This window comes from Tetrao urogallus (genome assembly GCF_951394365.1).
Source record: "Tetrao urogallus genome assembly, chromosome: 15".
Lineage (NCBI taxonomy): Eukaryota > Metazoa > Chordata > Aves > Galliformes > Phasianidae > Tetrao > Tetrao urogallus.
Genome location: NC_136828.1, coordinates 10,650,050 through 10,670,923, shown reverse-complemented (window position 1 = coordinate 10,670,923; position 20,874 = coordinate 10,650,050). Strand labels below are relative to the sequence as shown.

Below are 20,874 nucleotides of genomic sequence, written 5' to 3'. Positions count from 1 at the left end.
AGGACTGTGCTGGGCACCCGCTCCCTTTCCAGCTCCGCGGTGCCGCCCCGTCCCGCAGCGCTCTGGCAGCAGCAGGGGAAGGGATTACTCATGGATGGGATGGAGGCGTCTCCGCCGCCAGGCTTTGGCTCTTCCTAAATGAGAGCTGGGAAGGAGCGAGCCCTGAGCGCCTCCGGCCCCGCATGGTTTGTAGGGACAGCTGGAGGGAGGGGATGTGCCTTTGGGGGTGCGATGGGTGGTGGTGGCTGCGGGGTCCTGGGACACCCACCCAGGGCCGGGGTGTCGACGTGGGTAGGAAGTCCCTGGAAGCCGTCCCACGGCAGCTTCCTGCATCGGGGTGTTATTGGTGCACTCACGGCTTCCTCCTGCCTCTCCCTGCCCCAGGGCTGGGGGGGGATCAGGGTGGGCACGGATGGTGCTCTTGGGACGTGGCACCCATCGGGATGTGGCACACGGCTGTGGGACGCTCAGTGTGGGGTGCCTGGCCCTGAGGCAGCACCGTCCCCTCCAACATCTCACCCCAAATCTGAGCTCCTCAGAACAGCCATCAGCTTCACTGGGACAGGCTCTGAGCTCGGAGCCCCCAGGGATACCAACAAGGGATTTGTGGAGATGCAAAAGGGGTCCTCCATTGGGTTTTTGTCCCCACAGCCACGTGTCCCAACAACGTTCTCATCCTCCCGGCCTGCACACCATGGCCTACCACAGCTTCCTGCTGGAGCCCATCAGCTGCCATGCCTGGAATAAGGACCGGACCCGTAAGTACTGAGCCCCAAACCCCTGTGGACAGCCCAAAGCACCGACAGCATAATTTTGGGGGTGGGTGTCGCATGCCTGCCAGGACCGAACGTCCCCACTGCAGCGATGTCCCCTGCATGGGGCAGGTCCTGCCATAGAGCTGAGTTTGGGGCAGTGGGTGTTGCCGTGCAGGTGGGTTTTGGGGTCAGCTTAGGATACGTCCCATTTCCTTGCTCACACCCCCTCAGTCCCACTGCAGGGGGAGGGAGCGGAGCAGAGCCGGTGATTCATGGCCGATGGCATTTCCCGGCCACGTATGGGGGATGTGGGAGAGAACAAAAAGGGCTTTCTGTGATGGGGCCGCTGTGCAGGGCAGGATGGGGCCAGCGGGCGCCAAACACCCACAGCCATCCCAACCCATCCCTCCCAGCAGAGCCCTGGGAATGGGGCACAGGGGATTTGAGCTGTGGGGTTTGGGGGTTTGCCTTTTCTGCCAAGCACCGTTTGCAGCAGAGCCCAGCACGAGGATGGCTCCCTCCTGTGCCCTCGGGACCCTGGGCATGGGAAGGGCTGTGTGTGTGACAGGGATGCATCGAGCCTTGGCTGACCCTGCAAGTGTGGGGTCATCAGAACTGCTTTCACCCCACAGAGATCGCGCTGTGCCCTAATAACCACGAGGTGCACATCTACCGCAAGGACGGGGCCAAGTGGAGCAAGGTGCACGAGCTGAAGGAGCACAACGGGCAGGTGACAGGTGAGTGCCTGGGGATGTAGGTGGCTGTGCCCTGAGGTCGGTCCCAACCCCACTCGGTGACACTGGTGGCCTCGGGACAGGGGTTGTAGGGGAAAGAGCGGGTTGTGTCCAGTGTTCCTGGTCCTAATTCAGTGTGTCGGGAGGCACCCAGGGATGGGATGAGAAGATTGTAGAAGGGTTGGGACTGATTGGATTGGGGGAGTATAGCAGAGAAGGATTCGGGGGCAGAGGGCAGCCACATCTCCACCTTCAGATGGCCTCCATCCCCTCGTGCCCTGTCCCCATCCGCATGGCTTCCCCCACATCACTGCCCACCCCCCTCTGCCTTCCAGGCATTGACTGGGCTCCTGAGAGCAACCGGCTGGTGACGTGCGGGACCGACCGCAATGCCTACGTGTGGACCCTGAAGGGCAATGTCTGGAAACCCACCCTGGTCATCCTGAGGATCAACAGGGCCGCCCGCTGCGTTAAGTGGTCCCCCAAGGAGAACAAGTTTGCTGTGGGCAGCGGCTCTCGGCTCATCTCCATCTGCTACTTCGAGCAGGAGAATGACTGGTGAGCGGCCTTGGGGCCACCAGTCTGCAGTGGGTGGGGATGGGTGGAGGGGAAGAGGGTGGGGAGATGGAAGGTTGGATGGATGGAGAGGTGGAGGTGGGGGAGAGGGTGGAGGGGGGGTGGATGGATGATGGACTGGAGGTAGAGGTGAGATAGGGGAGTCAGAGAGGAGATGGAAGAAGAGACAGAGGAGGAGCCTGATGCGAGAGGTGGAGAGAGGTGCTGCAGGACCCAACAGCTGGGGACGCAGCACTGTCCCCATGGCCTGGCTGCTGACACAGGCTGGTAGCCAAGGGCAGTTCTTGGAGGCCCCAGCTACTCCCAGACAGCGGTCTGAGAGCCTTGCAGCGTGCCTGGGGGCTCTGGGGGTACCGACACTCCTCTCCCTGCAGGTGGGTGTGCAAGCACATCAAGAAGCCCATCCGCTCCACGGTGCTCAGCCTGGACTGGCATCCCAACAACGTGCTGCTGGCTGCCGGCTCCTGCGACTTCAAGTGCCGGTGAGGGAAAAGGGGGAACCCCAGGGGTAACACAGGGCTGCATGGGGCGAGCAGCGATGGAGCTTGCTCCACGGTGGTCTCCTCCTTCCCAGGATCTTCTCAGCCTACATCAAAGAGGTGGAGGAGCGGCCCAGCCCCACGCCGTGGGGCTCCAAGATGCCCTTTGGGGAGCTGATGTTTGAGTCGAGCAGCAGCTGTGGGTGGGTGCACAGCATCTGCTTCTCAGCCAGCGGCAACCGTGTGGCCTGGGTGAGCCACGACAGCACCCTCTGCCTCGCCGATGCCAACAAGAAGATGGCGTAAGCAGGGCTGGGGCTGCAGGGAGGATTTGGGGGGAACCTGGGAAAGCTTTTGGGATGGGGTGAGCTACACAGTGATTTGTGGCTGCCCAGGTTTGGGAGGGCAGCTGCTTTTCTGTGGCCTGGACGGTCCCCAAAATGATGCAAGGGTGGAGCTGGGATGGAGCTGGGGTGGGGGTGAAGGGCTGAGTGGAGCTGGGTGCAGGAGGCACAGCCTCTCCTTGCAGCATCACAGCCCCACTCCCACATCATGAGCTGCGCCGCGCTCAGCAGGGCCTCAGCTCACTGCTCATGCTTTGTCCCTCCCTTTCAGCGTTGCCTCCCTGTGCACTGAGACCCTTCCCCTCCTGGCCGTCACCTTCATCACTGAGAGCAGCCTCGTGGCCGCGGTGAGTTGGGCTGGGCTGAGGGTGGGCACCACACTGGGTGATTCTGAGCAGGACCACCACTTTCCCCCCAGGGCCACGACTGCTACCCCATGCTGTTCACCTATGAAGAGGGCCCGGGCACGCTGAGCTTTGGGGGGAAGCTGGACGTCCCCAAGCAGAGCTCCCAGCGTGGCCTCACTGCCCGCGAGCGCTTCCAGAACCTGGATAAGAAGGCGAGCTCCGACACGGCCAACGCTGCGCTGGATACAGTGCACAAGAACAGCATCAGGTGCTAACAGGGTGTCCGGGGGACATGGGGGGATCTGGGGCTGCAGTCTGACCTCCCACCCCTGTGCTCCACAGCCAGATCTCCGTGCTGGCAGGGGGCAAAGCCAACTGCTCACAGTTCTGCACCACGGGGATGGATGGCGGCATGAGCATCTGGGATGTCAAGGTGAGGCCCTCCCGAGCCCCCCGACCACATCAGTCCCTCCTTAGCCCCAGCTCAGTGTAATCAGTGCCCAGAACGATGCTCATCCTGCCCTGGGGTCCCCCAATCTGGGGTCTGCACTGCTCTGCTCACCTTGGGAAGTAAAAAAAAGCAATCGGTGAACAATTTCTGTTTCAGAGCCTGGAGTCGGCGCTGAAGGATCTCAGGATCAAATGAAGGACACAGCCAGGAGGTCCCGGCTGCAGCTGCCCCTGCTCTGCTGCTCCACTGCTGCACCCCTTTGCCCCACGCTCCCGGCTGCCAGCCAGCCCTGGGCTGCTCTGACACAGAGATAAAGGTGGCTGTTTTTTGGTTCCTTTTTTACTATTTTTGTTACCATCCTAACCGATGCTGGTCATACATCGCTTTATGAACTCAATAATAAAGCAGAGATTTTCCCATGTAAACTCAGTATTTTTCTTCTTTTTCTTTTTTTTTTTTTTAAAGCATTTTAATGTGAACACGTGTGATTACAGCATGTTGGCAGGGTTTAACTGCATGGGCTCAGGTTAACACAGCTCCTGGCAGCGCTCCTCCATGCGAAGCAGCCCTTACACTGACCACAACCCCAGGAGGGATCCTTGCTGGCAGCACTGGGATGATGACTTTCGAGTCACCCCGTGATTCTGAGCTCTGGTCCATTCTCCCATAGTGGAGCTGCATTCTAGGAAATCCAGGAAGAGATGTTGACATGTGACCCACCAGCACACCTGAACCAGCCCCCCTTTCTCCCTTCCTCCCATGCATGGCCCCAGCCACCTCCTTTTGCTCCAAGGCTCACCCCAAATTTCCACCTGACCCTCGGGCTCCACCTCAGTTCTTGATAAAGCTGAGAATTGCTGGGGTCCCAACCACAAGGCACCAGATTGCAGCACCTCCTGCCAGCCCCACGCTGTGGCACAGCCCAGCGGACAGGGCAGCAGCACAGCGACGGCTTTCTGACACACTGAGCTCAACAGCAGCCTGAAGGTAACCTTTTTCTCCTCTCTGCTAACCAGATTGTGCAAGATGTCCATCAGACAACAGCAAGAAAGCTTTTTGCCTTCGGGCTGCAGCTGCTGTTAGGGCTCCTGAACCCTGAGCCAAACCCAACATCGTAAACAGCAGAGAGAAGCAGCAAGGCAGCAGACACAAAAATCACTGCGACACCACACTGCTGCTGCACTGCGTGTTCCAGCAGTTCACTTACACGAGGCAATGCTGATAATTTACATTTTAATCAGCCAAATATACAAGTTCTGTTGTTTTTCCTTTTTTTTTTTTTTTTCATTAACTTCATGAAGGTGGGTTTGTTTTTTTTCCATCTGGGTCTGATATATTTCATGATATATTTTTGTTTTCCTTTAAACAAAGGATAACGTGGTTAAAAACTGGCACTATCCCTAATCAGGTGAAGAGAAAAAAAATAATAATGAAGAGGAGGGAAAAGGGGGAGACTGGCTGCGAGAAAGGAGGGGTGAAAATGGGAAGGAACAAAACGCTCCAGATGTCCATGAAGTCAGGCTCCCAGATTACACTGCAACAGCCTGCAGTACAAGTTGAAGGGCCGTCTGCCCAAAAGAATTCCACACATACGTTATCCTTTGGGTTTCCATGAGCAAGTCAAAGCTCCCCACCCCGCGTGCCCCACCCCACAATGACCCCACCATCTATTTTCTTGCAATCTAATATTTGAAGCATCTCCCCTCCCACACAGCTCCCTCCCCCCCTGCTCCCCCCCTCCCCCCCCCCATCCCCCCGGTCTATGAGTTCTTAAACCTAAAAACAGCAAAAACATTCAGGTTTTCAAACTGTTACAGAGAATTGCTGTTCAGCACAGTTTTGCACCGAGGATAGCAGCTGCCCCTAACCCCAAATGGAAATTGTGCCAGGATGAAGACAAAACACATTGTCAGTGTCTCTTGGAGGTGAAGGTGACTTCGATGCCGCAGCACACCCTACGTGGCACCTATGGTATGCAACACGACAGAGGTCCTGGCAGGCACCAGGCACGGTTCCCTGGCGTTTCCTCCTCTTGCATGTCCTGTGCTTACTTGTTAAGGGACAGTGACTGCAGTCTTTTACCTGCCATGGCCGCTTCATCTTTTGCTGCAGGAGGAAAAGAACAGAGGTGTCATCGTTTCACAGTGCACGACAGGGACTGCTGGTAGCCTTATAGCTGCAGAGATTGAAATCTTGCTACCTACACCGAAATAACAGAGGAAATAACTCTGACCCTCCCCACTCATCTGTGGTAGGTCCCTACACCTTCCTTATGTTCTGTGCCTCTCTTCAGGCTGCTGCAAATTACCCTGATTCTGCTGCATAAATTTTCCTGTGGAAGTCACTAAGAACACATTCATTAGCGTTCTGTCTCACGTTTATCAGAGCCAAAGAGGAAATCCAGGCAGGGGAAGACTGTTGCAAATTTCCTGTGCAGTTTGTATCCCCAGCAGGCAATGCAGATAAATCACACCCAGCACAAGGAACTCAATAAATCCCCAAATACCAGCAAGCACTGCCTGGGAGGCTGAGCTTGCAGATACAGATGTCAGAGCAGTTCCCTTCTGTCCCTGCCTTCTCCCACTTCAGACATCCTATGGCTTTATAGGAACGAAACAGCCAAGCCTGGCTTTGATGAACAGAGCTGCAATGACACTCAGCAACACCATGCAGGAGGTGAGGGATTACAGCACAGATATCAGAAGTTGTGCCTCCAGGCAGTACAGCTATTGCAAAAGAGAAGTAAGAGGATGTGATTAATTACTCCCCAACCTTTTCTTTCTTCTTCTTTCTTCCTGGCAGCTTCTTCCCTTTGCTTCCGAATGATGGCTAGTCGGGCAAGATCTGCCTTGGCTTGCTCTGTTTTACCAGCTAGGTGCATTTTCATGTATCTTTCTTTTGCCTTTTGTTTCTCTATTTCCTCTCTGTTTGAGTGAAACACAGCAGTTGTTAGAATATGCAGGGAAGCATGCAGGTGCAGATGTACTCTAAGGGAGGCTTTCTGACTGGGATGGAAGGCGAGTGCAGAGACAGACTGCCTACCAAGGCTGTGGGACCCCGCCACCACTTTTCAAGCACAAGTTGTGCCTGCTGTGGTGTTTGATGAGAGATGGAGAGAAGCAGAAGGTTTTGTACCTTCAGATACATCACAGCACTGAGACACAATGAGGTCAAAGGAATTACCCCCAGACTGCACAGCATTATAACATTTTTCCACACCTCAAGGTAGTTCTGCTGAGGCCTATCCCAAATAATCCATCTTAAACAACCTATTTAAGACAAGCAACATTACATTTTTCACCCTGAAATTCTCGAGTGCTAAATTAAACTACAAGATCACACTTGGGCTTCTCATCTTATTCACCAGCTCAAACAAAAATCACACTACAACCTCGGGAACCTGGGAGATCAGCACCTGTCACTGGGGCACCTTCTGCAGCTGGATGAAAAATGACCCAAGTGTGACCTCAGGTTAATGAATTTTAGTTACATCACATTCTGAGGCATAACACTTCAGGCAAGAAATGGACTGCATCCACTTCACAGCAACCAATCTCACTCAGCACAAGCGGCTGAGCTCCTGCCTTTGGGATGGACACAGTGGTGACACAGAACAGGCAGCTTCTTTGTAAGGAGAGGCAGCTGGAGAGGCAGTGAGTCCTGCCTGTCTGCTGCTGCAGGAAAAACTCACCGCTCTCGTCGTGAGAGCTCCTTGGGTCCATCCAGGTCCAGCTGAGTTACTTTTTTGGTTGTCTGAATTACACGGTTGGGATTCTCTATGTCTATCAACCCTTCCACTCCTTTGCGCTTTTGCTAAGATTCAAGAAAAAGAAGGTGGTTAAGAAACTCAAAGAAACCCAGAATTATCTTGCACTGGAACTCACCAGATACACTGCAACACACCCCAGAAGTAGCATTCAAAGGGCCTTCACTACCAAACAGAAACCAAGATTTATGCTGCCAGGTATCTTCAGTCTCTTTTGAAATCATCTCACCTTTGCATTTTACTTACAGAATACACAAAGGGTCACTTTCAGAACAAAATGCAGTCAAGAAAGTTTTTCTGGCTTCTAACAATGGCTCTTCCATAAAAGATTTACCACAGCTGGCTCTCAAACAGAACTCCAATTCAAGAACATGCATCTATCTCACACCCCAAGAAACCAGACAGCGAAAATGCATTAAGTGTCCTGAGAATTATAATACCTGATAATCTTCATCATCTTCATCGCTCTCATCTGAATCTAAAGACTTCTTGTCCTTTTTTGGGTCCCCTGTTGCTCCTTCACCTTCTTCTTGCTCCTCTTCTTCCTGCAGAACCGCACGAAACGAGATACAACGTGTCAATACAAAGCCCAAATCCCACTGTGACTTTTAACTGAACCTCAATTTTGGAGGAGTGGCACGCAGCTTTGGGAACACTGGTGCTCCAGACGTGGCCCTCCCAACACCAGGGCTGCCTTGCTTGCTCTTGCAGCACGAGAACTGCTTCTCAGCACAGCATCACCTGCCCCAGCAGATCTCTAAACAGCTCTGCTGTTCTCCCCGTGCACCAGACTGGAAAGTTATTGGAAGACAGAAGAGGCACTTTGCTTCCCCCAGATGAAGAATAATTTTGGCCTGGGTTTCCAGTGAACAGCATCTCAAGGACTGGAATCTGCAGGGATGGAGCTTAGAGATGCACTAGATAAAGACTCCAGGGAAGAGCAAATCGCCAGCCAGCAGCCAAAAGAGTGTTACCCAAAGAAGGCAGCCTCTTTAGCACGGCTTTTACTAAGCAGAATCTAGGAATTAATTTGTAAATCACTAGAAGATAAGATTAGAAGAACCAACAAGGGTGTGAATGGCTTGCTTTACCATTACCAAATATCCCTCAACACAGGGACTGCCAAAGCAGATCAACTCCAGGCAGAAAGAGGAGTAATTCTGTAAAGTTTTTATAAGCTTCTCCCAATGAAACTGGGCTAGATGTAACCATCGTTGCACGGTATGCATGATGACAAAGAAAACAGCAAGAAACCCTTCTCATAAAGCACTGCTCTGAGGTTTTTTTTATTTGCAATAAGACAGACACCTCATGGGGGTTCCTGCAGGGAGCTGGTTCTGTTCTGTTCCCAGTTGGCTTTTTTATTAATAGCTTGGAAACAGAGAAGTTAGTGAACTTAAAGTTGTGAATGACACAGTACGAGCAGGAGCTGGAATCATTCTAGAAACAGGGCCAGAATGATAAGTGACTTCTGTAGCTGGAAAGATGGCATGAAACCAAGAGGATGCAATCAGAAAACAAACCAAGAGGAGCTGTGCTTTGGAAGAAGACATCAAAGTTGGAGTATCTGGCTAAGCAGCAAACCACACAATTAAAGCATCCAAGAGGAGCCAGCAATATAGCTCAAAACTGCTTGAAGGACTGATCTTTTTCTGGGATTTACTCATCAGTGTTTCCTACACAGGGTATAATTATCCTGCTGCTGTCAGTGCTGTGAGGTTTCAGCTGGAAGAGTGCATTTGGGCTTAGGCAGCACTTTCAGAAAGTCACAGTAAAATAGCAGTGAGTGCCATCATAGCAGAGATAATTTGGCAGCAAAAAGAGAGCAAGTTCTGCAAGAAGTAGTCATGCCTTTTCTAACACCAGTCCAGTAGCTGCAGGGGAGGGAGGACTACGATCCTGTGCTGGGGCACAGAAGTGCACAAAAAAGGAACTCAAGCCAGAAAGTGCTTTTACATCTTCCTACAGGTCAGAGCCACAGGAGAAAACCGTGTGTACAGAAAGAAATCAGAGGAACTTGGGTAAGATTAGAAGAGAAAGAGAGCAAACATGGTAATTTCTGTATATGAAAAGAAGTCAACATGTGAGCCTCTTTTCTCCATAGCCAAGCTGCAGAACAGGAATAAAAAAGTGAGCTTACACTGGAGAATGACAAATTACTGAGGGCAAGGATGCCTAGAGCTGCTGCGTGATTGTCTTCCTTACCCTGCAACCTTCACAGCTCTGACTGGATGACCAACCTGGCCTCACTTCTGTGAAGAACTGGGCTGAACCACTCTGTGGGGTCTCCCCAGCCACAGGCATTCAGAATCCATGCTGTAAGCACTGAATGATTAAGCTGGCATTTCTCACGAACTGCAAATGAAGCATGCTGCACAAGGCAGGGCTTATAACAGTGAGTACAGAATGAAAGCAGATACATACCCTTGCCTTTTGTTTTTCTGCTTGGAGCTGTGCATCAATCTCTTCAGGACTTGTGTACTGCCTCGCTCGGCCTTTATGGCCTCCTTTTCTACCTGCGCAAACAGAAATAAATAAGGAAAATAAACAGTTTAGTGATAAGTTTTCCAGATGCTTAACTCCTCCTTCAGCACACACTCCAGCTTTTTGATGCACAGAAGACAAGCCAAAACAGCTGCTCTGACAACGAAACAAACAAAGACACGTGGGACTTGCCTGTCTCAATGAAATACTCCAGGAATTTTGAACCTATTACATAGAGAACAGGGATTACTGTTCCACAGGAAGACATTCAGAGAATCGATTCCTTCTTCTCACTCGGGTTGGATTTGGAGGCACTGGAGCCCATCTGCACACCGCCTCAACTCTGCAAGTTCGCCCTGCAGAGAGCAAGGCAGGAGGGGCTGCCCAAAGGATTGCTGGCGAGCAGCTCTCAGCCCCAGCCTTGCTCTCTGCATTTCCAACACAGCAGGAATTGCAGCGTGCTCCGTGGCAGCAGCTGTTACAGCCAGCTACCCCAACAAGCTCGCCTCCTCAGCCCCTCCCCTGCACTGAGGCTGTGCCAAGAGAAAATAGGAAGCCTATTGGACAAAAGCTTTGGGAATGATAATGAGAACTGAGGAACTATTAAAAGGAGCCTCCACGTTTTACTGCTTTATAAGGAAAAATGAAAACAAGCTCCAGAAATCGGGAAGAGAGGAGAGCCAGCTCAGCTGGTCAGACTGCCATGCTAAGCTCTGCTTCCAACCCTATCATTGCTTCCTGCAGGTTGCTGCTCCATTTATGTTACAGCTCAAAAAGCTGCTGGTAAAAGCCAGCTGGAGAGCTCAAAGCACAACTGGAGCTCGGACCGGCAGAGAACAACCAGCTCAGATGAGGGAGCTCTGTTCCTGCAGGTCCTCATCTGCCAAGCAGCAGGAAAGCCACGTGCTCCCTCCTCTCCCTCCCCACATCACCTGCAAGGGACAAGGAAACCTCAAAGAGGTGCAGAAAGGAGAGCAGGACACACGGGAGAGATCCATCATGGCCACCCTGCTGCTCACAGTCAGCCTGGATGTGTTTGCTGGACTTGGAAGGACAGGACGGATCAGAGCAGACTGTCTTGGCAGGCTTTAGAAATCCAACATTTTCTGATCAGTTCTCCTAATCAGCAAACTCTCCTACACTGAGCTTGGTAAAAGCTGAGCCATGAAATAAATTCTTTCCAAACCCTGCTACAAAGCCTTGCAGACATTCCCAGGCGTTTTCCTTCCACGAAATGAGGAAAGGTAGAAAACAGAATTCTCTGTACTGTTTTGGAAGCTCATGGGTGCTCAAACCTTAAATGCAACCAGAGCTCTGCTGCAGCCCAACACCTGTGCTTTCAGCTCCCCTGCTCCCAACCACCCCACGTGGCACCAGCAACACGATGGGGATGAGAGCTGCCAGGAGACATTACATCACTGCCTGGCAAATGACATCACTCTAAAAGCAACAACAGTGAGGTACCTGACACACCAGGCAGCACCACACAAATCTAAACAGACCGAAGCAATGCTGTGCTACAAAGTTAACATATGCCAGGCACCCTCCTTGCTCAGCAGAAAGATTTTACACCGGGCTCAGAAGTGAAGAATTGCAGCAGTGTTATTTCTGTGAATGTCCATGCAGTAGAGAAAAGCAGCTCCAGAGAAATTACCTTAAAAACAAACGCTTGAAAAGAAATAAGTTGAAGAATCAGCCCCCACTCCAGGCAAGCTGAGCACAGACCCCATGTGTGCCAGTGCAGGTCCGTGCTCACTTTCCCTTTTGTAAAACAGGGCTGATGATTCTCATTCTCCCCTGCAAAGTGCCATTTGAATACAATCTGCAGATTTCGAATGCAGTACAAATGCCTGATGTCTCAGGCACGTGTGTTGGAATAAATGTCTTCAGCTTCAAACAGCACAGTGAAGGAATTTTAATGGGAGAGAATGGAAAAAAAAACAGTGAAGGAATTGCATTCATTTTGAAGCAAAGTGTTCAACAAATGAACAAAATAATCAGAAGTAATTCTGTAACAAAATGTATTGCTAGCTACCTAACCCCCCTTATTTTATATTAAATGGACTGCAGAAGTTCACTTCTCTGCTACCAACAATATAATTACAATAACTCCTAATTTTTTGGGTGAGAAAACACAAAGATCCCTCTTTTCCCAAGAAAAGAAAGGTTGGAAAGAATCACCTTGAAACATACAACGAAACAGAGAGCAGAGGGAGCTCAGCTACACAGCATTTACATAAAGTAACCAGGAGTAAAACCCACCACAGCTATTTGCCTTCACAAAAATACAGGAAAGCTTCAGATCCACCTCCTAAAGTCGTGCAAGTGAATACGACACAAAGAGCTTAAAGAAAATATAAACTGGGAAGCAGATTTCATGAAACTAAAGCTTGGGAAATGCTAATGAAATAAATTGGCAAAAACTACAGAGAAGATGATGAGGCCGGGCTTCCATTCATGAACGTGCCTGGGATTTCATAAACGCTCACACAGGAGCCAATTATGCAGATGGTGCATCTGGAGAAGGTTCTGGGTGGATCCAGCTCAGACCTGACGGTGTCATTCCCTCATTACATCTCCTTAATCACAAGAACAAGTCGGTACCCGCTCCGCGGAGCCACAAGAAAGGAGAGAAAGGAGCGCTCGGAGCCCCCGACGCCGGGCCCAGCCCCGCTGCCTCGTAGAGCTGCTCCTGCCCGGCCGCTGCCGTGAGAGCACCGAGACGGGCGGGCTGCGGAGTCCCAGGGCTCGGCCAGGGCCCCAAAGCTCGGCCAGGCAGCACAGGAGCTGCCTCTGCGTGGCTGCAACGCGGGGAGCTCCGCACAAATCCCTCCTCCATAAAGACCTGAAAGCCGGGCGGGGGAGCGGGACCCCCAGTAACGTGGGGCAGGGGTGAGAGAGGAGAGACGGCCCCCAAGGCCCGAGCTGGGGGGGGGGAAGGACACCTCTATTCCTCCCGGCCATCCGCAGCCGACGCGAGGTGGAACGAGGCCCCTCGAGAGGCAACGAGGGCCGGTTCTGCGCCCCACGAGGTGACGAGAGGCGGGATTCTCCCCCGTGCGATAAGGAGGACCGGAGCCCCGTCCTGAAGCAAGGAAGGTCGCGTTCTCCCCCCGCCCGCTACCGAGCGCCACGCCGTCCCCCGTCCGGCCCCCACCTCCTTTCGGCATCGCGGCGATGGCGGTTGCGGCAGCTGCAGCGAGGCCCCCCCGGCCCCAGCCACGACCCGGAAGCGGAAGCCGCCCCGCCCCCCTGCTCTCCGCCCGCTCGGGCCCCGCCACCCGCGAGGCCCCTTCGCGGGGTTGCCCCGCCCCCGCCGCCCCTCCGCTTATCCACACCGCGGAGCGAGGCCGCACGTCTCCCCGTACTGCCGCGTTCCTGCTCTGTCCCCGCTGAGGAGCGGGACGTCAGGGCCGCAGGGCGGGGAGGGTTTTTTTTTTTCTCAGGCAGCGTCGCGGACACCTCAGCGGGGCGGGCGGTGAGGCCCCGCGTGACGTCAGAGGCGGCGCGACGGAGAGCGGCGGCGCTGGGCCGGTGAGCGGGACCGGCGCCTTCCGAGCCCTGCTGTGCTGCTGCCGGCACGGGCTGAGCCGCTCCGGGCCTTTCGGGAGGGCGCTGCGAAGGCTGGCGGCCGTCTGACAGGGGTGGTTGGGGCTGGCGGAAGGCGGGGGGGGATCTGTGGTGGAACGCGGTGGGCCGGGTGGGTCAGCGCTCGCTGCACGGCTCCCCGCGTCCTGAGGGTTACGTTGGGTGAGGTTGGGCATCGATAAAGCATCTGAGAATGGTGAAGGGGCACGGGAATCTTAGGAGAGAATGTCCCTGACAATTCTTTTCGCTTCCTTTGTCCCGGTGTTTTCCAGGACTTCGAGGCTTTCAAGTTCCTCCCTGTAAAGCTCCTTCATTTCTAAGGCAATGCCCAAAGTGAAGCGCAGCAGGAAGCCGCCCCCGGACGGCTGGGAGCTGATCGAGCCCACGCTGGATGAGCTGGATCAGAAGATGAGAGAAGGTACACAGGAGAGCTGGGTGCTGTCAGGGGTGGACACCTCAAATGAGCTTTTGGACACCTCAAATGACCTCCATGAATATAAAGTGGCATTTGTTGTATCTGTGCCTGCAGCAATGGGGTACAGGTGTTCTGGGGCACTCTGTGGCCAAGCTGACTGAAGCTCATTGGCATGTGTGGATGGGCTGGTAGTTCCTGTCCACACTGGTCTGACAAGTCAGGGCAGACACAGAATCACCTTCCATCCTAGGGGAGGTCACATCATCTTTGGCTTCTTTCTGCTTTCATTTCCTCAAGGAGTCACATCACATTTTCCTCCCTGACGTCCTGCTCTTAACTCTATAATCTATTAAAGTTAGGAATGGTCTTAGAACAGTTTATTCCGAAGTGACTGAGGGAGTAATTTGGCAGCCTAGGAGAATTAGCTGGAATGTCATGTTTGTATTCCTTCCCAGCGGAGACTGAGCCTCACGAAGGGAAGAGGAAAGTGGAATCCCTTTGGCCTATCTTCAGAATCCACCATCAGAAAACACGTTACATCTTCGATCTCTTCTATAAAAGAAAAGCTATCAGCAGAGGTGAGAAACACAAGTTGGTTGGCACTGAATAAGGGAAAACAGGACATAGTGAGACATCTGCCTGCAGAGGCACAGGAACTGGGGTGCTGAGGAGGATTAGCATTTGGGGTAGGGAGGGTGGAGGGAAGGCTGACATCTGTGCAGCTCTAACAGCTGGTCAGTACAGCTAGAAATTCCTTATAGTGAGTCATCTTAACATCTAAAGGGAGCTACTTGTGTCTGCTCTTCTACAGAGCTTTATGAATACTGCATCAAGGAAGGGTACGCTGACAAAAACCTGATTGCAAAGTGGAAGAAACAGGGTTATGAGAACCTTTGCTGCCTGCGGTGCATCCAGACGCGGGACACCAACTTCGGAACCAACTGCATCTGTAGAGTGCCCAAAAGCAAGCTGGAAGTGGTAAGAATTTTCAGCTTGTTCCTGCCCTTCTGTCTGGACCTTTGCAGTAGCCACTCGAGCCTCACACAGCTGATGGACAGCAGAGGAGGCGCTGTTTTTCTTTCTGGAAGCATCTTCAGCTCCAACACTTCCTGCCTTTTGCTAGTAGTTAACATCTAGTTGCTTTTTAAGTAACTGTCAGCTTTGGCATGCAGTTGTTTATAGTTGTTAACGTACTGGAAACAACAAAAAACTAGACTGTAGATTCTGCATTAAAGGGGCTTCTTCCAAAAGGCAGCCTCTGCTTTGAGGTTTATGCCTGCTGGCCTGCCTGCACCCAACAGCTGGCCTGACATATCCCTGTCATGTTTCTTTTCCAGGGGAGAATCATTGAATGCACTCACTGTGGATGCAGAGGCTGTTCTGGGTGAAAGAGACAGACCACCTTTTGAACTCTGAGCGATATCACCCAATACAATGGACTATGAGTGCAATTACAGCTACCTTCTGTGCGATTGGATATTTCTGTATTGCAATTAAAATGGCAAATTCACCTGGGTCATACACACAAAGGCTGTAGTTTTGGAGTTGCTTTTTGTGTAGCTGCTTATTTTAAAATAAAGACTGCCTTCTTGACAGAGTGGGCCAATCTTCTGGCAAAACTGTACCCTTGTTGTGAAGGTGTTTGGTTTTTAAGGCAACTCTGTCTCCCATGAGGTATTTTATATGCAACTTGTTTAACAAAATCCTATCAATTTTTTTCCTCAAATAAGGGAATTTAAAAGTTTATGGGGAAAGGAAATAGGACAGTTGTGCAGCAAGATCTCTTCTGATGAGCAGTAAGCTTCACTGCAGTTCTCTACTAAGGCTTTTTAACCTTGAATTAGTGCAGAGATCTAGTTAGGAACGCCAGCAGTCTATGGACTTGCAGGACACATTTAGATGTTCAAATGCATAACAATGCAGGAAAGACAAAACTAGCCCTGAACTAAACCACTGTTAAATTTGAATTGTTTCTCTTTTGTCACAAGACTTGTTTAGCATTGAGTTTGCTAAACTACAGCCTATGTAGTTAAATTCTCTGCATTTAAGCAAATTCACTGACAGTATATTTGCTTCTCCTTACAACAGGACAAATATTTTATTTAGTAAATATCACAAGAACTTGAGTTCCTGAAACTACAACACAGCTTTACTACAAGGAAGCAGTTTAAGGGTGCAAAGTCCAAGCTCTTCCAGTGCAGTATGCTGGACTCAGCGCTCAGCTGGAGCATTGTGCCCTACCTGCCCCTGCACAGCTTCTTCTTTAGTTTCATCTGTGGAATGTTTAGCTGTTCTGTATTTTTCCCAGGGGTGGGGGGTCTCCTCTCCTGCCATTACTTTTAACCACCGGTAGTAGTAGCCACGGAAGCCATCAATTTTCTCCAAGTATGGGTTCTTTGACTTATACTGCAAATAGAAGTCCAACAAAACAAGCTTCTGTTAGAACAGAGTTCATGTAATACCAGTGTGCAGTAGCTACAAGCTGCTATTTAGTAAATAGCTATTGAGAAACCATCAGACAACACCACAGGAAAAAGATTAGGGCAGCCATTTACACTTCCCCTCCCATGCTGGCATTCTTCACCCTGCAGCCAGTCACAGCTACTCACCCGGTCAAACTTTGGAGGGTACTGAGCTGCAAATTCCAGCTGGCGTATGATAACTTCATTGGGGGGTACCTCACTGTTCCTCATGTCTCGCAGGATCTCAGTCAGGTAGCTGTAATCCAGCTGCCTCACAGCAGCAGAAATAAGAGCACTGTAGATGAACTTGTTGGGAGTTACTCCAGATCTCTGAAACAACAAGGGTGGTTAAGCTGCCCATTAGCACAGGACTTCAAGAATGACCTGCACAGCAGCTTCCTGCAGTCCCAGCCAACTCTTCCCATGACCTTTTCCCTATCCCAGCATAGCTACAGGACAGAGCCTAAGCTGCCAGCAGCTGCTCTACAGCTGCATTTTTAGGGAATGAGAATTCACCACAGAAACCTCAGGTCTTTTTGGAAGCATTAATGCTTCACTGGCCTTGCCTCTTCCCTAAGCGGGGGATCTGTTAGTTATTTATATTACCTTCAAATCTGAGAGTAACTGCAGTCCATCTTCCTTTTGGTGGCAAGCAATTGCTAAGTTGCAAAATGTCTGGAGGTTAGGCGATATTCTCCTCTTTGCAAGAGCTGGCAGAAGGCTCTGTAAGATACAAATGTGGCATCAATTCCCAAGAAGCTCCACCATAGTGCTAGCTAGTGAAAAACAGTGTAAGATTCTCAGTTTATCTTGTGGACAGAGAAACAGGTCTCACAGTGAAACACAGGCACCACTGGAGGCCTGGGACAAGAAAACAGCAACATGGCTGGTTCCGAGTTCCTCACCTTTGCTCCTTCTAGGTCTCCACGTTTACTTTTCTTCCTTATTAAAGTGTTAAAGAATGTCACATCTACTTTCACTTTATGTTCATCAAGGAGTGCCAGCAAAGAGGATTCTGATGGACTCTGGGGTTCCACCAGCTCCGCCAGTAAAGTAAATGTTTTAATGTCAGGCTCTGCATTGTCCTCTTTCATTTTATTCAAGAAACCCTCCACATCTCCCATCAAAGACAGTCTATCAGATGGTGTGGATACTGTCCCCAAGGAAACCACATTTGCATCAGCTATCTGTGAATCCAGCAGGTTGGGCAGGTTGCAGAAGTGCAGCTTCTGGCTTAGATAAACTTGTTTTTGCTGTGCCTCATCTTGGCCTCTCCTCATCAGTGCTCCAGTCCTGCTGTGACTTACATTAGGGCTGTCAAGACCAGTTGGTACTGGTTTATTTTCAGCCTGATTCACATCTTTGCTTTGTTGCACAATCATTTTTTCAGGCTGCATTGAACTTTCCTGAAATAACTGCTTTTCCATGGCTTCCACATCCAGCTGGACAACTGGTGCAGCCTCTTCTCCCTTCTTTCTCTGATTTTTCACCTTCTGCCTGCCAGGTGCAAGCCTTAGTTGAGGTGAGTTCTCATCGGTGGGTCTCAGCAATACTTTAGAAGCCACAGCTGGATCACCTATTCCACAGTCTCTTGCAGCACGCAGCACCAAATTGTAACTGTGCCTATCGGCCTTTATGCCCAGCTTAGTCATTTGTTTCCAAACCTGAAGAGGGAAAAAGGAACAAACATACATAACAGCAAATAACCGGAGCATTTCCAGCAGACTGTAAGCATACTTACAGTGCATACTCTTACATCATCTACCTGCAGAAAAGGAAGTTTATAGCACGATAAGGTGAGATGCCAGTGGGCAGTGAACAGCCACCTCAAGCCAGTACAGCCCTGTGAGGTCCTCCAGGGTTCTCCAACATCTTACACAATGTCCTGAAGGGTGTCTGATTTGTAGAACTTGCCCCAGCAGGAGCTGAGTACCTCATTTCATCAGCTCTGTGAAATTGCTGCCCTCTGTACATTTCAGTGACAAGTTATAGTACAGAAGTGCCTTTTTCTTGCCATTTAGCACATAAAGACAAACCTGTAAGGCATATCGGAAGCCACTTTCACTGTCCTTTATGCAGCTCATTAGAAGGAAGCTGAAGGTCTCAGCTGTGGGAACGTGGGCCTTGTGCACCATTTCCTAAAGAACAGGAGAGAGAGCATTAGACTTCCCAGGTACTCAAACAGTCTGTCACAGCTGTTGATGCGTGTGGCATCATTTTATGTACTTGACCTTGGTAAGTATCAAGATAATTTAATTGAATGAGACCAAAGTCAATGAAATACAAACACCTGGTCTATCACTGCAAAAATTTCTGCAATGTGACAATGCAATATTGCAACTTCCAAGAGCTTTAATTAGAGCAGAACGCAAGACAAGTCCTGTATTTACCTTCAGTACATCAAAACACATCCTGAGATCCGAGCACAGCGCACAGACTTTCAGTAATGCATGGTAAGTGATCAGGTTCAACTCCTGGTTTTTGTCCTTCAGCTGCTGCCGTAGTTTGAGCGCACTCTGCAGGCCCGAGTCTTTCCATGGTGATTCTGCACAGGCATTGAACAGTGCTGTGTATGTGGGCTCAGTAGGAGTTAAGCCTCGCTTTTTCATCTAAGGGAAGAGAAGACATGGAAGTAGTTTTTAGGAAAAGAGTTATTTCATCGTTTGGTTTTAAGAGCTTGAGGCTAAGAAAAGGTGAACCTTAGCTCAAAGGCATTTCGGAGAGAAAAACAGGATCAAATGCTAGAAACAGATGTAGTAGCTGAGAAAACCTAATGAAGGTTCAAGAGAAGACAGAATGTAAACCTACATCATTGTAGAGTCTGAATGCCTTTTTCACGTAGCCAAACCTGCCACAGCCGCCAATTAGAACAGTGTAATTGCTCTCTTCTGGCTTCACTCGCTCCTCCTTCAGCATCTGCACCTCAAACAGCTCCAGGGCCTCTGCCAGCTACAGAGAAAAGGAAAATCCATTATAAGGCAACAAGAGAATCAGTTACAATGGATATGAGTAGTCTCAGCTGCAGTCAGAAATCCTACAGAGCACAGAATTCCTCATAAATTCTTGTTTTCCTTCTTTTTGTAAAGATGATAACGAAACACGTAGCACAATAGAATCATTAGAGTTGGAAAAGGCCTCTAAGATCATTGAGTCCTATCTGTCATTCCCTCAGTGCCGCATTTCCACAGTTCTCAAATGCCTCCAGGGATGGTGGCTCCACCACCTCCCTGGCAGTTGGCTCCAATGCATTACCACTCTTTCCACGATGTTTCCTAATACCCAACCTGAACCTCCCCTGGCACAACTTGAGGCCATCACCTCTCATTCTATCAGTTACTTGGGATCAGAGGCCAACCCCCATCTCACTACAATCTCCTTTCAGGGAGCAGAAAGCAATGAGGTCTCCTCAGGGTCCCTTTTTCTCTGGACTGAACAATTCCAGTTCCCTGAACTGCTCCCCATAAGACTCATGCTCTAAACCCCTCACAGCTTCATTGCATTTCTCTGGACACACTCCAGGGCCTCCACTTTTTTTTTTTTTTTTTTGTAGTGATTGGTCCAAAATTGAACACAGTACTTGAGGTGTGGCCTCAACTGTGCTGAGCACAGAGGGTTGGCCATAAAGGGAAGGCAGGAGTAGGAAGTGGGGAGGATCTGCCCAGCACCAGAACCCAGCTGCTACACACACCATCAGAGCACATCTTCCAGTTACAACTTAAGACTTCAGTCCAGCCCCAAGATGGTCAGGTAGAGGAACTTGATGATCTCTGCAAGCCCCTCCTAAGTGAACCACTCTAATCCTAACACAAAAGTGTTCACTCACGTGGATCAAAAGTCATTAAAACCCAAATAAGCAAAGAGCAAACCTTGTCCTCCTTGATGAGGGCCTTGCACCTCAAGAAGTACCAGTACGGGGTGTTCTTGGGGCCGCGCCACAGCCTCCTTTCCCCTTCTTCTTCCCCATCCTCTTCAAGCTTTAAGTTCCGAAACACTGACGTGGTTTTGCGGTAATATTTTCTAGAAGAGAACTTTGTAGACAGCGTCCCGAACTCCACGCCCTCATCATCCTCATCCTCATCCTCATCATTCTTCTCCTCACCGCCCGCAGCTCTGGCGGGGCCTCCCGCTTCGCCTCCCTTCCCATCCGCACCGCACACCTCAGGGGGCAACTGTGACGAGCTCAGCGCCCTCAGGCCAGGCAGCGGCGGGAGGCTCGGCCTAGGGGAGCGGAGTGGGCCGAGGGGCGGCCGAGCAGCGGTGCGGCAGCACCACCATGCGAGGGGCGAGAGGGGGAGGAGGAGGAGCCGCGCGGGCCTCATAACGGGAGCGCGGCGGAACCCGCCGGTCATGTGGCAACGCCCCCTCGCGGCCACCGTAGCGCCACGGCGCCTGCGCGGCCGGAAGAGGCGTGCCTAGAGCGCCACGCCGCCATCTGATTGGCGGAGAGCCGCGCGGGCGCGCTGCCTGTCGGGT

The 20,874-nt window shown here is 51.1% G+C and overlaps 4 protein-coding genes across 4 annotated transcripts; 2 read left to right on the top strand and 2 right to left on the bottom strand.

Moving 5' to 3' along the window:
* Positions 1 to 694: 694 nt before the first annotated feature.
* On the top strand, positions 695 to 3,881 carry ARPC1B (actin related protein 2/3 complex subunit 1B; the record flags this gene model as incomplete). The annotated part of the gene is made up of 9 exons (XM_079543137.1): positions 695 to 758; positions 1,388 to 1,492; positions 1,825 to 2,047; positions 2,440 to 2,547; positions 2,640 to 2,846; positions 3,160 to 3,235; positions 3,307 to 3,503; positions 3,578 to 3,668; positions 3,843 to 3,881. The coding sequence occupies 9 exons, from the start codon at positions 695 to 697 to the stop codon at positions 3,879 to 3,881; spliced, it is 1,110 nt and encodes a 369-aa protein (XP_079399263.1).
* A 1,852-nt stretch (positions 3,882 to 5,733) lies between these two features.
* Positions 5,734 to 13,144, bottom strand: PDAP1 (PDGFA associated protein 1; the record flags this gene model as incomplete). The annotated part of the gene is made up of 6 exons (XM_079542699.1): positions 13,094 to 13,144; positions 9,877 to 9,968; positions 7,893 to 7,997; positions 7,378 to 7,499; positions 6,459 to 6,610; positions 5,734 to 5,792 (listed from the first exon to the last, which is right to left on the bottom strand). The coding sequence occupies exons 1-6, from the start codon at positions 13,104 to 13,106 to the stop codon at positions 5,734 to 5,736; spliced, it is 543 nt and encodes a 180-aa protein (XP_079398825.1). The 5' UTR covers positions 13,107 to 13,144.
* Positions 13,145 to 13,848: 704 nt separating this feature from the next.
* On the top strand, positions 13,849 to 15,519 carry BUD31 (BUD31 homolog; the record flags this gene model as incomplete). Its single annotated transcript, XM_079542736.1, has 4 exons — positions 13,849 to 13,942; positions 14,395 to 14,517; positions 14,751 to 14,917; positions 15,277 to 15,519. The coding sequence occupies 4 exons, from the start codon at positions 13,849 to 13,851 to the stop codon at positions 15,325 to 15,327; spliced, it is 435 nt and encodes a 144-aa protein (XP_079398862.1). The 3' UTR covers positions 15,328 to 15,519.
* Positions 15,520 to 16,150: 631 nt separating this feature from the next.
* PTCD1 (pentatricopeptide repeat domain 1) lies at positions 16,151 to 20,720 on the bottom strand (the record flags this gene model as incomplete). Its single annotated transcript, XM_079542995.1, has 8 exons — positions 16,151 to 16,345; positions 16,549 to 16,731; positions 17,008 to 17,124; positions 17,307 to 18,065; positions 18,438 to 18,539; positions 18,792 to 19,010; positions 19,210 to 19,350; positions 20,268 to 20,720. 8 exons carry the CDS (start codon positions 20,718 to 20,720, stop codon positions 16,151 to 16,153), a joined length of 2,169 nt encoding a protein of 722 aa, XP_079399121.1.
* Between the last annotated feature and the right edge of the window lie 154 nt (positions 20,721 to 20,874).